The sequence below is a fragment of the Stomoxys calcitrans genome, chromosome 4 (assembly GCF_963082655.1).
Source record: "Stomoxys calcitrans chromosome 4, idStoCalc2.1, whole genome shotgun sequence".
NCBI classification, from domain to species: domain Eukaryota; kingdom Metazoa; phylum Arthropoda; class Insecta; order Diptera; family Muscidae; genus Stomoxys; species Stomoxys calcitrans.
This window is the reverse complement of record NC_081555.1, coordinates 154,932,848-154,950,249: the sequence shown is the minus strand read 5'-3', so window position 1 is coordinate 154,950,249 and position 17,402 is coordinate 154,932,848. Positions and strand designations below refer to the sequence as shown.

The 17,402-nt window shown below is 39.2% G+C and overlaps 1 protein-coding gene across 1 annotated transcript in view; it reads right to left on the bottom strand.

The window, feature by feature from the left end:
* The window catches only part of LOC106085119 (chitin deacetylase 1), a 195,278-nt gene that overhangs the window by 19,084 nt on the left and 158,792 nt on the right, over positions 1-17,402 (bottom strand). The window contains exon 6 of the mRNA XM_013249167.2: positions 1,685-1,904. Coding sequence (XP_013104621.1) covers positions 1,685-1,904 — 220 coding nt within the window. The remainder of the gene's footprint in view (positions 1-1,684; positions 1,905-17,402) is intronic.

The window sequence follows — 17,402 nt, the reverse complement described above, 5'->3', positions numbered from 1 at the left end:
ACGCCACCCCTCAAAAACGCCATGAGAGCCAGACTATATTATTTTTAGATGTCGGATGGAGACGGACCCTCTTCCTTACCACAAAAACACCACCCATATCCGAAAGTGGTCCGATCGGGCCAATATAGGTATCAAATGAAAGCTATTGGAGAGTAGAATACGAGTATGGTATTAAAATTTGAGTTAAAGTACCAACCTCAAAACTCCCCCAAACAGATATATTGGATGTTCATTTCAATATGGGGCTCAAATGAAAGATATTCTGGAGTAGATTCCGAATCTGGTATTTAAAACCAGATCGAAGTATAAGGGGTCACCCCACCCTTTAAAAACGCCATTTGACCCATAATGACTATATGATACTTGGCTGAACCGATTTTCTTAAATTTTTCACAGATTGTGTACATTTGTCTGAAAGGAAACATAGGCAATATAATTTTTAGATATCGGGCGGAGGCGGACCCTCCCCCTTACCCCAAAAACGGCACCCTTATTCGAAAGTGATCCGATGGGCACAATAAGGGTATCGACTGATAGGTATTGGAAACCAGAAAACGAATATGGTATTAGAATTTGGGTCCAAGTACTCAGCTTGAACCTAATAAAATATTAGGTCCAAGTAATGAGAGGTCGTTCTCCCTCAAATACCCCCAAATGGGCATATCAGCCGACCATGGCTATATGGGGCTCAAATGAAAGGTATTAGGGAGTAGATTACGAATATGACTTAAAAATTTGCGTTCATGTCTAGGTGGCGCTTTTCCTCCTAAAGATACGTCTAATGATTTTTTTGACCCATTATGACAATATGGGACTCAAATGATAGGTTTTTGAAATTAGAAAACGAATTTGATATTCAATTTTGGAGCCAAGTGTTTTGGGGTAAGCCCTAAAGCACCGCTTAAACTGAACTTCATTTCCGTTGGGAATAAAGAACGAATTTGATATCAATTTTCAGTGCAAAGTGCCAATGGCCGCCTCAGCCCTAAAACACCCTCCAAGCGGTTCATATTTACCGGCCATGGTAATATGGGGCTCATATTGAAGGGATTTTAAAGTGCAGCACAAATTTGATATCCATATTTGAGTCGAAATGTCTGAGGTGCCATTCCTTCCCTAATAAGAATTTTACCCTAAGGAAGAACATTACCACCAGGAATCGTGAAGGGGCAAATTCTCACACATCAATGAGTGCTTTCCCATTCAAGTTTAAACTCAATGGCAAGGGGAGTTTTTTTATGGCCGAGTCCGAACTGTGTCGCGCAGTGCGACACCTCTTAGGGGATTTTTTTTTAATGACCATGCATGGCATTGTACCTTGCCAATGTCGTGAACATTAAGAGGAGATATACACCGCTTTTTTCGATGTTGGTAAGGGGCGTTTTTTTATAGCCGAGTCCGAACGGTGTCCCGGAGTGCGACACTTTTTTGGGGATATTATTTTAAATGGCCATGCATGACATTGTACCTCGCTAATGTCGCGAACATTAAGAGGAGATAAACACCGCTTTGTCTGATATTCTCGCCAGGATTCGAATGCGTTTAGTGTCATAGGCTACAATGGCACGAACTCGATATCCGCATTAAGGGCAAAGTGTCCCCACACCAAAAAGATTTTTGAGAGTTAAAGTAGGCGCAGCGGAGTGGGCCCGGTTCGTTTTAGTTTTTCCTTTTCCTTACTCACCTTGTATTGTGTATTGCGACCAGGCTTCAAGAAGGGAGCACGCATACCAACAACCTCATTGACGGAAACATTAGCGAAATTGCGCAAAATTTCGCGCATACCAATCATCTCACCAACCCATTCCTCGTAGCCCTTGTCTTGCAAGCCCTGTTGTTGGGAAATACTTTGGGTGGCAATTTCATGTCCTGCATATCCAAGATGTTGAATCTGTTGGTAGTTGCTGCAAGTAAAAACAAGAAGAAGAGTAGGAGTCATGAGCAAAAAGTGGTTTTTACCAAAAAAAAAAACAGAATTTCTAATACATTTAATTGAATGTTCAAAGTTTGATACGGGGGGATTTTTGGCAAGCATTCCTAAAAAATTTCATTTTAAACGACGACTCCACATATGGATGAAGTTTTTTTTTCTGAATCATTATTCCAATTTTTGTTCCCTCCATCATTTATGGCCAACGATTTGGAAAAATTTTAAAGTTCCCCACAAAATTTATGTAGTGAATTTTTTGTTTGGACACATACTCAACAAAATCTATAAAATATTGAAAACAATAAACGCCAAAACTTTTCAATTCTCGTAGATATTTTGGGGCATTCTCTCTGGCATGGCTAACAAAAATAGTTGTGGTTGTTGTTGCTGCTGCTGCTGCTGGTGGTGGTGATACCAAAGTATTTGACCTAATGGTTGTTATGGTGATAGTTTTTGCAGTTTCTCTCTTCTTCTTATTATTGTTATTGTTGTTATTCTGAATGGCAGACTGTCCGTCCCGGATATGATTTCGAGTATATAAAACGAGAAGACAACTTCCAAAAAAAAAAGCAGCAATTGTCTCCATGTGTGACAATATGTTGTCATCCATGTTGGACTATAAATATTTTGAGTTTTCTTCTTGTTGTTGTTTTGCATTGTTTGATTTGGTTTATAGTTGCAATAGGATTTTAGTTTTATTTTTTTTTTGTTTTCGACAATGGAAACATTTTTAGCGAAATTGTTAAATTGCTGTGTGAAGTTTGGTTTTTTTTCTTTCTTATTTTATGTTTTATGTGGCATAAAATAGTTTTTTTTTGTCCAAAATTTTGGCAATTCTATTGAAAATTGAGGCGGATAGAATTGATTCGCTAATGGAAGAAGAGAAAAATAATTCACAACTGAGTTACTATATGAGTGGGATATGTTTTTGAAGTATGAAAACAACTCTTTCGCTTATTTCCATTCAATTAAGGATATGGTTACTTTGTTGGGACAATAGAGCAAAGATTGAGTGGTGAAACATAACATGTTATGAGATATGTCCTGGTGATATATGAGATATGGAATATACATGTGTAGGAATATAAAGTATACTGGGTAGCTGAATTTTAAATTTTTTCTCCCTATTTACGTCGCACAGTGGGAGAAAATAAGTTCGGCCGGACCGAATCTTATATACCCTGCACCATGGATCGCATCTGTCGAGTTCTTTACGCAGTATCTCTTTTTAGGCAAACAAAGAATAATGATTATAAACGGAGGAGGAGCTATATCAAGTTATAGTCCGATTCGAGGCTCAAGAAGCAAAATCGGGATATCGGTTTATATGGGAGCTGTGTCAAGCTATAGATCGATTCAGACCATATTGCACACGTATGTTGAAGGCCATGGTAGAAGCCGTTGTACAAAATCTGTGCCAAATCGGATGAGAATTGCGCCCTCTAGAGGCTAAGGAAGTCAAAACCCAAGATCGGTTTATACGGCAGCTATATCAGGTTATGGACCGATTTGGACCATACTTCGCACAGTTGTTGGAAGTGATATCAAAACACTATGTGCAAAATTTCAGTCAAATTGGATGAGAATTGCGCCCTCTAGAGGCTAAAGAAGTCAAAACCCAAGATCGGTTTATATGGCAGCTATATCAGGTTATGGACCGATTTGGACCATACTTCGTACAGTTGCTAGAAGTGATATCAAAACACTATGTGCAAAATTTCAGAAAAATCGGATAAGAATTCCGCCTTCTAAAAGCTCAAGAAATCAAGACCCAAGATCGATTTGAACCATACTTCGCACAGATGTTGGAAGTGATATCAAAACACTATGTGCAAAATTTGGATGAGAATTGCGCCCTCTAGAGGCTAAAAAAGTCAAAACCCAAGATCGGTTTATATGGCAGCTATATCAGGTTATGAACCGATTTGAACCATACTTCGCACAGATGTTTGAAGTGATACCAAAACACTATGTGCAAAATTACAATCTAATCGGACGACAATTGCGCCCTCTATAGGCTCAAGAAGTCAAAACACAAGATCGGTTTATATGGCAGCTATATGAGGTTATACACAGATTTGGATCATACTTCGTACAGTTGTTGGAAGTGATATCAAAACACTATGTGCAAAATTTCAGTCAAATCGGACGAGAATTGCGCCATCTAGAGGCTCAAGAAGTCTAGACCCCAGATCGGTTTATATGACAGCTATATCAGATTATGAACCGATTTGAACCATACTTCGCACAGTTATTGAAAGTGATATCAAAATACTATGTGCAAAATTTCATTCCAATCGGATAAAAATTGCGCCCTCTAGAAGCTCAAGAAGTCAAGTCCCTAGATCGGTTTATATGGCAGCTATATCAGGTTATACACCGATTTGAACCATACTTGGCACAGTTGTTGAAAGTCATAACAAAACGCGTCGTTCAAAATGTCATTCCAATCGGATAAGAATTGCGCCCTCTAGAGGCTCAAGAAGTCAAGACCCAAGATCGGTTTATATGGCAGCTATATCAAAACATGGACCGATATGGCCCATTTAAAATCCGAACCGACCTACACTAACTTTTGAAGGAGTATAGCTAGCCGCTTGAAATTTTGAACAAATACTTCTTATTGGTGTAGATCGGTTGGGATGGTAAATGGGCCAAATCGGTTTATTTTTTAATATAGCTGCCATATAAACCGTTCTTGGTTCTTGACTTCTTGAGCATCTAGAGGGTGCATTTCTTATCCAATTGATTGAAATTTTGCACATAGTGTTTTTATATCATTTCCATTTCGCGCGTAGTATGGTTCAAATCGGTTCATAACCTGATATAGCTGCTATATAAACCGATCTTGGGTCTTGACTTCTTGAGCTTTTAGAAGGCGCAATTCCTATCCGATTTGTTTGTAATTTTGCACATGGTGTTTTGGTATCCAACATTTCCAACATTTATGCGAAGTATGGTCCAAATCGGTCCATACCCTGATATAGCTGCCATATAAACCGATCTTGGGTCTTGACTTCTTGAGCCTCTAGAGGGCGGAATTCTTATCCGATTTGACTGAAATTTTGCACATAGTGTTTTGACATCATTTCCATTTCGTGCGTAGTATGGTTCAAATAGGTTCATAACCTGATATAGCTGCTATATAAACCGATTTTGGGTCTTGACTTCTTGAGCCTCTAGAGGGCGCAATTCGTATCCAATTTGACTGAAATTTTCCACATAGTGTTTTGGTATCACTTCCAACATTTATGCGAAGTATGGTCCTAATTGGTCCATGTTTTGATATAGCTGCCATATAAACCGATCTGGGATCTTGACTTCTTGAACTTCTAGAGAGCGCAATTCTCATCCGACTTGGCACAAATTTTGTACAACGGCTTCTCCCATGATCTTCAACATACGTGTGCAATATGGTCTGAATCGATCTATAGCTTGACACAGCTCCCATATAAACCGATCTCCCGATTTTGCTTCTTGAGACCCGAATCGGACTATGACTTAATATATTGGGTTACCCGAAAAGTAATTGCGGATTTTTTAAAAGAAAGTAAATGCATTTTTAATAAGACTTAGAATGAACTTTAATTAAATATACTTTTTTTATACTTTTTTTCTAAAGCAAGCTAAAAGTAACAGCTGATAACTGACAGAAGAAAGAATGCAATTATAGAGTCACAAGCTGTGAAAAAATTTGTCAACGCCGACTATATGAAAAATCCGCAATTACTTTTTGGGCAACCCAATAGCTCCTCCTCCGTCCATATTCATTATTCTTTGTTTGCCTGAAAAGAGATACTGCGCAAAGAACTCGACAGATGCGATCCATGGTGGAGGGTATATAAGATTCGGCCCCGACCGAACTTAGCACGCTCTTACTTGTTTTTCTTCGATTTCCTCCCACTGTGCGTCGTCAGGTTTGTCTTTACGACTGGCTATACATACGTGCGATCTTACTTCATGTCTATACACCTGTGCTCACTTCGTTCTTTTCTTTCACCAGTACTTTAGTCAGTTGTATGGGCCGGCCTTCATATGTTTGTCCGTCCGCTATTGCATCCCTTCAATCCTCTGCGAACTATACTTTCTGTGATCTTGGTGGACAATCGGCAAATTTGTCCGCGAAAATTGCCCTAAGGATCTGGGGGGAAAACTGCTCACATAACAATGAGTGCTGCCCTATTCAAGTTTATGCTCAACGATAAGGGACCAACTTTATATAGCCGAGTTCGAACTACATGCCGCTGGGCAGAAGTTTTTACATAGCTGCTATGCCATACAAACATGACATAGTACCTCGCAATTGTCGCCGGCATTAGGAGGGGATAGCCAGATTCAAAAATTTTTTGATGTTATCGCCAGGATTCGAACCCAGGCGTTTAGCGTTATAGGCAGGCATGCTAACTTTTGCTCTATGATGGCCTCTTTGGCAGCAAGTTATTAAAATAAAAAACAATTCCTTAGGACAAAAATTTGTCTTTGCTCCTTTTGAGGGGGTTTCAAATATTTTTGGTCAGTTTCATAGAAGCCTTCCTATTTGTCAGCATTGCTGGTCACCATCTTCTTCCTTAATTGTGTTGATATTATTATACCCTCCACCATAAGATGGGGGGTATACTAATTTCGTCATTCTGTTTGTAACTACTCGAAATATTCGTCTGAGACCCCATAAAGTATATATATTCTTGATCGTCGTGAAATTTTATGTCGATCTAGCCATGTCCGTCCGTCCGTCCGTCCGTCCGTCCGTCCGTCTGTCTGTCGAAAGCACGCTAACTTCCGAAGGAGTAGAGCTAGCCGCTTGAAATTTTGCACAAATACTTCTTATTAGTGTAGGTCGGTTGGTATTGTAAATGGGCCATATCGGTCCATGTTTTGATATAGCTGCCATATAAACCGATCTTGGGTCTTGACTTCTTGAGCCTCTAGAGTGCGCAATTCTTATCCGATTGGAATGAAATTTTGCACGACGTGTTTTGTTATGATATCCAACAACTGTGCCAAGTATGGTTCAAATCGGTATATAACCTGATATAGCTGCCATATAAACCGATCTTGGGTCTTGACTTCTTGAGCCTCTAGAGAGCGAAATTCTTATCCGATTGGAATGAAATTTTGCACCACGTGTTTTGTTATAATATCCAATAACTGTGCCAAGTATGGTTCAAATCGGTCTATAACCTGATATAGCTGTCATATAAACCCATCTTGGGTCTTGACTTCTTGAGCCTCTAGAGAGCGAAATTCTTATCCGATTGGAATGAAATTTTGCACCACGTGTTTTGTTATAATATCCAATAACTGTGCCAAGTATGGTTCAAATCGGTCTATAACCTGATATAGCTGTCATATAAACCCATCTTGGGTCTTGACTTCTTGAGCCTCTAGAGTGCGCAATTCTTATCCGATTGGAATGAAATTTTGCACGACGTGTTTTGTTATGATATCCAACAATTTTAGCAAGTATGGTTCATATCGGTCCATGTTTTGATATAGCTGCCATATAAACCGATCTTGGGTCTTGAATTCTTGAGCCTCTAGAGTGCTCAATTCTTATCCGATTTGAATGAATTTTGGCACGTAGTATTTTGTTATGACATCCAACAACTGTGCCAAGTATGGTTCAAATCGGTCCATAACCTGATATAGCTGTCATATAAACAGATCTGGGGATTTTACTTCTTGAGCTTCTAGAGGGCCCAATTCCTATCCGATTTGGCTGAAATTTTGCATGACGTATTTTATTCTTACTTTCAACAACTTTCATAACGTTCAAATCGGTCCATAACCTGACATAGCTGCCATATAAACCGATCTGTGATCTTGACTTCTTGATCCCTAGAGGTCGCAATTATTATCCGATATGCCTGAAATTTTTTACGACGGATCCTTTCATGACCATCAACAAACGTGTTTATTATGGTCTGAATCGGTCTATTGCCCGATACAGCTCCCATATAAATCGTTCTCTCTATTTAACTTCTTGAGCCCCCAATGAGCACAATTCTTATTCGAATTGGCTGAAATTTTACACAGGTCTCCAACATATAATTTAATTGTGGTCCGAAACGGACCATATCTTGATATCGCTCTTAAAGCAGAGCAAATCTTTTCTTATATCCTTTTTTGCCTTAGAAGAGATGCCGGGAAAAGAACTCGACAAATGCGATCCATGGTGGAGGGTATATAAGATTCGGCCCGGCCGAACTTAGCACGCTTTTACTTGTTTTTACTGTCATTGTCATAAACATCAACATCATCCTCATTATAATTTTATACAATTCTTATTAACATAACTTATCATGAAACAAGGCATTGCTCTTGAGAGTGGTAACAAACTTCCACCCTAGCCCTCTATTCTTCTGGGACCCAGAGTACGCACAAGACCAAGGCCAATCATCCATACAAGCAATGTAATTTTTATACCCACCACCGAAGGATGGGGGTATATTCATTTTGTCATTCCGTTTGCAACACATCGAAATATCCATTTCCGACCCTATAAAGTATATATATTCTTGATCAGCGTAAAAATCTAAGACGATCTAGCCATGTCCGTCCGTCTGTCCGTCTGTCCGTCTGTCTGTTGAAATCACGCTACAGTCTTTAAAAATAGAGATATTGAGCTGAAATTTTGCACAGATTCTTTTTTTGTCCATAAGCAGGTTAAGTTCGAAGATGGGCTATATCGGACTATATCTTGATATAGCCCCCATATAGACCGATCCGCCGATTTAGGGTCTTAGGCCCATAAAAGCCACATTTATTATCCGATTTTGTTGAAATTTGGGACAGTGAGTTGTGTTAGGCCCTTCGACATCCTTTGTCAATTTGGCTCAGATCGGTCCAAATTTGGATATAGCTGCCATATAGACCGATCCGCCGATTTAGGGTCTTAGGCTCATAAAAGCCACATTTATTACCCGATTTTGCTGAAATTCGGGACAGTGAGTTGTCTTAGGCCCTTCGACGTCCTCCGTCAATATGGCTCAGATCGGTTAAGATTTGGATATAGCTGCCATATAGACCGATCCGCCGATTTAGGGTCTTAGGCCAATAAAGGCCACATTTATTATCCGATTTTGTTGAAATTTGGGACAGTGAGTTGTGTTAGGCCCTTCGACATCCTTTGTCAATTTGGCTCAGATCGGTCCAAATTTGGATATAGCTGCCATATACACCGATCCTCCGATTTGGGGTCTAAGGCCCATAAAAGCCACATTTATGGTCCGATTTTGCTGAAATTTGGGACAGTGAGTTGTCTTAGGCCCTTTGACATGTTTCTTGAATTTGGTCCAGATCGGTTCAGATTTGGATATAGCTGCCATATAGACCGATCCTCCGGTTTAGGGTCTTAGGCCCACAAAAGCCACATTTATTATCCGATTTTGATGAAATTCGGGGCAGTGAATTTTGTAAGGCCCATCGACATCCTTCGTTAATTTGGCTCAGATCGGTCCAGATTTGGATATAGCTGCCATATAGATCGATCCTCCGATTTATGGTGTAAGGCCCATAATAGCCACATTCATTATCCAATTTTGCTGAAATTTGGGACAGTGTGATGTGTTAGACCCTTTGACATATTTTTTCAATTTGGTCCAGATCGGTTCAAATTTGGATATAGCTGCCATATAGACCGATATCTAGGTTTTAGGTTTTGGGGCCATAAAAGACGCATTTATTGTCCGATGTCGCTGAAATTTTACACAGTGAGTTTGGTTAGGCTCTTCGACGTCCTTCTTCAATTTTGCCCAGATCGGTCCAGATTTGAATATAGCTGCCATATAGACCGATCTCTGGATTTAAGGTTTAGGGCCCATAAAAGAGGCATTTATTGTCCGATTTCGCCGAAATTTGGGACAGTGCTTAGTGTTAGGCTCTTCGACATTTTTATGCAATTTGGCCCAAATCGGTCCAGATTTGGATATAGCTGCCATGTAGACCGATATCTCGATTTAAAGTCTTGGCCCCATAAAAGGCGCATTTATAATCCGATTTCACTGAAATTTGACACAGTGACTTATGTCGGTATGAGGTATATGAGTATAAGGTATGAAATTTTCACCGAATTTTGATGAAAGGTGGTTTACATATATACCCGAGGTGGTGGGTATCCAAAGTTCGGCCCGGCCGAACTTAACGCCTTTTTACTTGTTTTTTTTAGTTTTTGATATGATGTGCATTCTTCCGAGTTGTTGGTTCGTTTAATTGGTGTTGATTTTCCCACAAGAAATAAAATTATTGCAGTTATAATTTCTCTGATTTCAAAGGATGCCTCAGGAGAGATGAAGGGAGCGTAGCATCACAATGGGTGCTGCTTGGCTTTGTCTTATGTTGAACACACAGTTGATATAATTTTCTGTGTAGTTCTTGTCCTTGCATTGTAGTTTTCTTTCTTCCTCCTTTTTTTTTTTGGCAAAATGTTGACATGTTAACTGACAATGACAGCTTAGTGTGTTGTGTGGGAGGATGGAGGAGCATGTGTGTGTGTGTGTGTGAGTGAGTGTTGTTGTGGGTAAGTGAGGAAATGAAAATATCCTCACACATACAGATGCCATACAACTACAAAAGGATACACCAAAAGAAAGCCAGACAACAAACAATGGCTTAAAGACAATCACGTCTAAAGTAACATCAACAATAACAGCAACAACAACAACAACATCGCCATCAATGAGAATAACCAACAAGGACAACAACAACAACAAAAAGAATGTGGGTGAGTATGGTAGGGTCGAAGTTTAAACACCCAGAGTGCTTCAAGTTCTGTTGAAAAAAAAAGTGATTTTTAAAGGCAGTAGCCCAATTGGGACAGAGAAGTTATGCATTTTTGGACATGGACCAATCTAATCTACTGAACTTTATATAAAGTATAGAACCAATAGCAATTATAAATGCAAAATGTCGAGGGTAAATTGCAAGTGGAAATTTGGCCATGAAGATTCCATTGAAGAACAGGGCCAAACTTCAGACATAACAATGAGAGCTGTCCGTTTCAAGTTTAAAATCTATGATAAGGGGCCTCCTTTTTATAGCCGAGTCCAAACATGCCGGAGTAAGACACCTCTTTGGGGAGAACTTTTTACATGGCTGCCATCATAGTTTTTCAAATGGCAAAGTTCCTCACAAATGTCGCCCAACGTTAGGAGGGATAACCACCGCTGAAAAATGTTCTCTCCAGGATTCGAAACCAGGCGTTCAGCGTCATAGGCGGACATGCTTACCTCTGCGCTACGGCTTTGAACTCAGGCGTTCAGCGTTATAGGCGGACATGCTAACCTCTGCGCTAGGGTGTTCTCCTAAAACTCAGGGGTATATGTTTTTATCCCTTCTTAAACTTGCATGCTTTGAACAAGGGTCTCTAAAAATCATAAATTTCGACATGTTACAAACGCAAGGCCTTAGGGTTCATGTGCTTCATTTCATGGTGTAGTTAATCGAAGCAAGTGGTCAGGAAATGCTGATCATCATGATGCCATGTTGCGTTGCTGCTCCTACGGCTGGTCCACTCTAACTGCAAGGATATGTGATTTCCCCTTTATACTGTATGCTACACAAAATGAACGTGGGTGCATTCAGTCATTACCACTTGAGGACAATGGAAATGGTTGATGTTGCTATCAGGAGAGTGTCTTGGTCAAAGTAGACACAGCACTGCAATGGCAAATGCCGCATGCATGGGTGGAGAGAGCAGAAAGAGGTAACAAGCATCAGGGCAATGCAGCCTGATAAGAAGCAACAATAACAAGATGATGACAATGATGAAATGATTATACTGGTCAGGGGGGAGGGAATAAACCAGCCAAAACATCAGAGCGATGAAACACAATAGTAATCAACTAGTCAAAAAGCCAGCATGTTAGCAAGGCTAAAACAAACACCAGCAACCAAAACCAAAAGCACCCATGTACGTATAGTTTCCAATCAACATCAAATGCAGTTTGGGATGGTACAGTGTGGTGTAATTGAGTATAAAGTAAAAAAGAGTTAAGTTCGGCCGGGCCGAACTTTGGATACCCACCCCCTTGGCTATATATGTAAACCAACTTTTCGTCAAAATCCCGTGAAAATACTTTAAATCGAGATGTCGGTCTATATGGCAGCTATATCCAAATCTGGACCTATTTGGGCCAAGTTGTAAAACAAATGTCGAAGAGCCTTACACAACTTACTGTCCCAAATTTCGGCGAAATTGGACAATAAATGCGCATTTTATGGCCCTAAAACCTTAAATCGGGAAATCGGTCTATATGGCAGCCATATGCAAATCTAAACCGATCAGTACCAAATTAAACAAGGATGTCGAAGGGCCTAACACAAGTCACTGTCCCAAATTTCGGCGAAATCGGACAATAAATGCGCCTTTTATGGCCCCAAAACCTTAAATCGAGAAATCGGTCTATACGGCAGCTATATCTAAATGTGGACCGATTTTAGCCAAATTGAAGAAGAATGTCAAAGGGCCTAACACAACTCACTATCTCAAATTTTGGCGACATCGGACAATAAATGCGCGTTTTATGGGCCCAAAACCTTAAATCGAGAGATCGGTCTATATGGCAGCTATATCCAAATCTGGACCGATTTTAGCCAAATTGAAGAAAAATGTCGAAGAGCCTAACACAACTCACTGTCCCAAATTTTGCCATAATCGGACAATAAATGCGCCTTTTATGGTCCCAAAACCTTAAATCTAGAGATCGGTCTATATGAGAGCTATATCTATATCTGAACCGATCTAAGCCAAATTGAAAAAAAAAATTTCGAAGGGCCTAAAACAATTTACTGTCCCAAATTTCAGCAAAATCGGATAATAACTGTGGCTTTTATGGGCCTAAGACCCTAAATCGGCGGATCGGTCTATCGGTCTATCTGAACCGATCTGTGCCAAATTGCAGAAATATATCGAAGGGTCCAAGACAACTCACTGTCCCAAATTACAGCAAAATCGGATAAAAAATGTTGGCTTTTATGGGGCTTAGATCCTAAACGGCGGATAGCCCCCACATAGACCGATCCGCCGATTTAAGGTCTTAGGCCCATAAAAGCCACATTTATTATCCGATTTTGCTGTAATTTGTTGTAAGAGAGCTCTCCTTATTTCTTATTCCATTTGGCTGAAATTTAGCATGAAGTGACTAACAACAACTATGCCAAGTATGGTTTAAATGGGTCTATGTAAACAGATCTTCAGAATCGACTTTTGAACCTCTAGAGGGTGCAGCTTTCCTGATTTGATTTCTTCAGCCTCTGAGGGGCTCAGTTCTTATTCGATTTGGCTCAAATTTGGCACGTGATGTTTTGCTTTGACTTCCAACAACTGTGGCAAGTATGGTCCAAATTGGGTCATTACCTGATATAGCTTCCATATGAACCTATCTCGGATCTTGACTTCTTGAGCCGCTAGAGGGCGCAATTATTATCCAATTTGGTTGAAATTTCACATGAAATGGTTTATTTTGACTTCCAACAACTGTGGCAAGTATGGTCCAAATTGGGTCATTACCTGATATAGCTCCCATATGAACCGATCTCGGATTTTGACTTCTTTAGCCGCTAGGGGGCGCAATTATTATGCAATTTGGCTGAAATTTCGCATGAAACGGTTTGTTTTGATTTGCAATGACAGTGGCAAGTATGGTCCAAGTACCTGATATAGCTCCCATATGAACCGATCTTGGATCTTGACGTCTTGGGATGGTCCCTGTTTTGATATAGCTGCCACATAAACCGATCTTAGTTCTTAACTTCTTGAGCCACCAGAGGGCGCAATTCTTATCCGAATTGGCTGAAATTTTCAACGATGTGTTTTCTTATGACTTCCAACAACTGTGCCAAATATGGTTCAAATCGGTCCATAACCTGATATAGCTGTCATATAAACCGATCTGGGATTTTGATTTCTTGAGCCTCTAGAGTACGTAATTATTATCCATTTTGGCTGAAATTTTGTACAACAGCTTCTCCCATGACCTTCAACATACGTGTGAAATGTGGTCTGTATCGGTCTATAGGCTGATACAGCTCCCAGTCCTTAAAGGACCCAATTCTTAGCACGTTTTTATTTGTTCTTTTAAACCGATCTGGGATCTTGACTTCTTGAGCCTCTGGAGTACGTAATTATTATCCGTTTTGGCTGAAATTTTGTACAACAGCTTCTCCCATGACCTTCAACATACGTGTGAAATGTGGTCTGTATCGGTCTATAGGCTGATACAGCTCCCAGTCCTTAAAGGACCCAATTCTTAGCACGCTTTTATTTGTTCTTTTAAACCGATCTGGGATCTTGACTTCTTGAGCCTCTGGAGTACGTAATTATTATCCGTTTTGGCTGAAATTTTGTACAACAGCTTCTCCCATGACCTTCAACATACGTGTGAAATGTGGTCTGTATCGGTCTATAGGCTGATACAGCTCCCAGTCCTTAAAGGACCCAATTCTTAGCACGCTTTTATTTGTTCTTTTAAATTTTTTTTAAATTTAAAAATTTGTTTTGTTGCCATATCGGCAACATATATGTGTGGGCCATATCGGTTCAGATTTAGATATAGCTCCCATATAAACCAAGCTCCCGATTTGACTTTTTGAGCCCCTGGAAGCCGCAGTTTTTGTCCGATGCGGCTGAAATTTTGCATGTGATGTTCTATTATGACTTCCAACAACAGTATTTAGTGCGGTCCAATCGGATATAGCTTCCATAAAAACCGATTTCCAGATTTGACTTCTTGAACCCCAGGAAGTCGTAATTTTTGTCCGATTTGACTCAAATTTTGCAGATAGTGTTCTGTTATGACTTCCAACAACTGTGCTATGTACGGTTCGAATCGGTCTATAACCTGATATAGCTCCGATATAAACCGATCTCTCGATTTGACTCCATGAGTCCTTACAAGCCGCAATTTTTTTCAGATTTGGCTGAAATTATGCACGTGGTGTTCCGTTGTGGCTTCTAACAACTGTGCCAAGTACGGATCAAATCGGTTCATAGCCTGATAAAGCTTCCGTATAAACCGATCTCTCGATTTGACTCCATGAGTCCTTACAACCGCAATTTATGTCCGATTAGGCTAAAATTATGCACGTGGTGTTCCGTTGTGACTTCTAACAACTGTGCCAAGTACGGATCAAATCGGTTCATAACCTGATATAGCTTCCGTATAAACCGATCTCTCGATTTGACTTCATGAGTCCTTACAAGCCGCAATTTATGTCCGATTAGGTTGAAATTTTGCATGCGGTGTTTTGTCACGACTTCCAATAACTGTGCCAAATAGGGCCAAAATCAGTCTATAACCTGATATAGCTTCCATGTAAATTGGTCTCTCCATCATCCTTTTACGGTTCCTTCAATCATTAAATTTTGCTGGTTTGACAGAAGTTTGGTCCATAGAATAAAATTATGCCCTACAACAAAATTTGTTTTGTATAAATTTTTGGCAGAATCCATGGTGGTGGGTTCCCAAGATTCGGCCCGGCCGAACATAGCACGCTTTTACTTCTTTAGTTTTAATTTTCTAATTTTTTATTTTTATTTATTTTTTTTAGTATCTATAGGTTTGCCCAAAAAGTAATTGCGGATTTTTCATATAGTCGTCGTTGACAAATTTTTCCAACGGCTTGTGACTCTGTAATTGCACTCTTTCTTCTGTCAGTTATCAGCTGTTACTTTTAGCTTGCTTTAGAAAAAAGGTGTAAAAAAAGTATATTTGATTAAAGTTTTATTAAAAATACATTTACTTTCTTTTAAAAAATCCGCAATTACTTTTTGGGCAACCATACTTTGAGGTTGAACAAGTGTAAGAACCTATACGAATGCACTTGAGTGTATTTATATATGTGTAGCCTTTGCACAGTTTCATTGGGTGTCTGAGGACGTATTGCTAGATGATATGGTAATACAAGTAAGTACATGTGTGTATGTGTTATCATTTCACTCCCCCATCAAAACTCATACTAAAACTTTTTGGTTCATTCGTTCTTAACATTATGTTTTTATTTGTTTTGACAAGAGCTACAAATACACACACACACACAGACATATGCATTACCCTACAACTACAACAAACGGATAAAGGAATTTGTTAAAAAATTTTATTGTTTTGTTGCCTTAAACACAAACCCAAGAGTAATGAGTCCATATTTACAAAAGGAGAAAGGGAGAGAGGGAGAGAGAATTATGCTTTTATCCTTATGCCCTAAGGATAAAAGCATAATTCATACACCCGCACGTAATTCAGTTTTCGGCATTTAGGAGAATTGCTAGTTTCTGTTTTTTTTTTTGATTTTATTGTGATTGTGAGGCTTGCATTGAATGAGAAGCTACACACCAACGTAGCTCAACTCATTGAATGCAAGTCTTTCCTCTGCATAATAACAACTTTTAGGACAAACAATGATATTGAATTCTTAATAGGCTTTTAGCAAGCATTGAAATGCAAAGGACAATATCCTTTGTACTCGGCCTGTCTGCCTTGGCACTGAAAAGGTTAAGTATTTAATAGTCAGTTGGATAAATAGTTGCTAAATGTTCAAAACTCTATGCGATTAGACTAGACACAAAATTTCGATGAGACATCACCACCAAGGCACAGACATCACAATGGCATTAACAACACATTGTTGTTGTATGTCGGAAAGTGCATTGCATTGTTGTCGTAGGTCCTTGCAAAAGGTCTAATCATAAATGCCAATTTACATTTTAACAAAGGGCGTATTATGATTTTTATCAGATTTGGTAAATCCTTAACACAATTTGAAATGATTTTCATTAATATTTGCATGAAAAGTGAGCCAGGATAATGAATTGAGAGTGAGCAGAGTGAGTTGTTGTAATGCTTTGCAGGAGAATACAAATGAAGGATGTCTATTTGAGAAAAGAAAGCAAATGTTTTTATAATTGCAAGATAAAATGGCTATAACTTTGGATTAAAAATACTTAGATGGAAAGGTTTACATGAAAAATAATGGAAGAAATGGCACCAGTTTTGAAATAAGGCACAGAAAAATATTGACTATAAGATGCATCTTTGGATTAAGGAGGCAGTTCCGGAGCAAGGCCACCTCTCGACAGATAAAATTACACTACACAGAACACTAATACTATCCGAGGTACGAGTAGACGAGACAAAGTGGTATTTGGAGTTTTTGAGAGAAAGATTTTTCACTAAATTGGTAGACCAATCTGTGTTGAGGGAGAATATCGTTGTCGCTTCAACCACGAACTTTATGACGACACACAGTGGGATTGAATCGAAAAAAAACTAGTAAAGATGACACATTTAACACACTTTTACGTTGGCACATGTTGTTTACATTTTTCTTAAACCACATTTAACACATCCTCTTTTTAATAAACAAAATGAAAAAGTTAAGTTATTTAAGTAACCAAACAATTTAAAATATCATTTCCCTTTACATTTGTTGACTTCCAAACTGCTGAACATTTATTTGTTCCTATTTCGAGACGAGT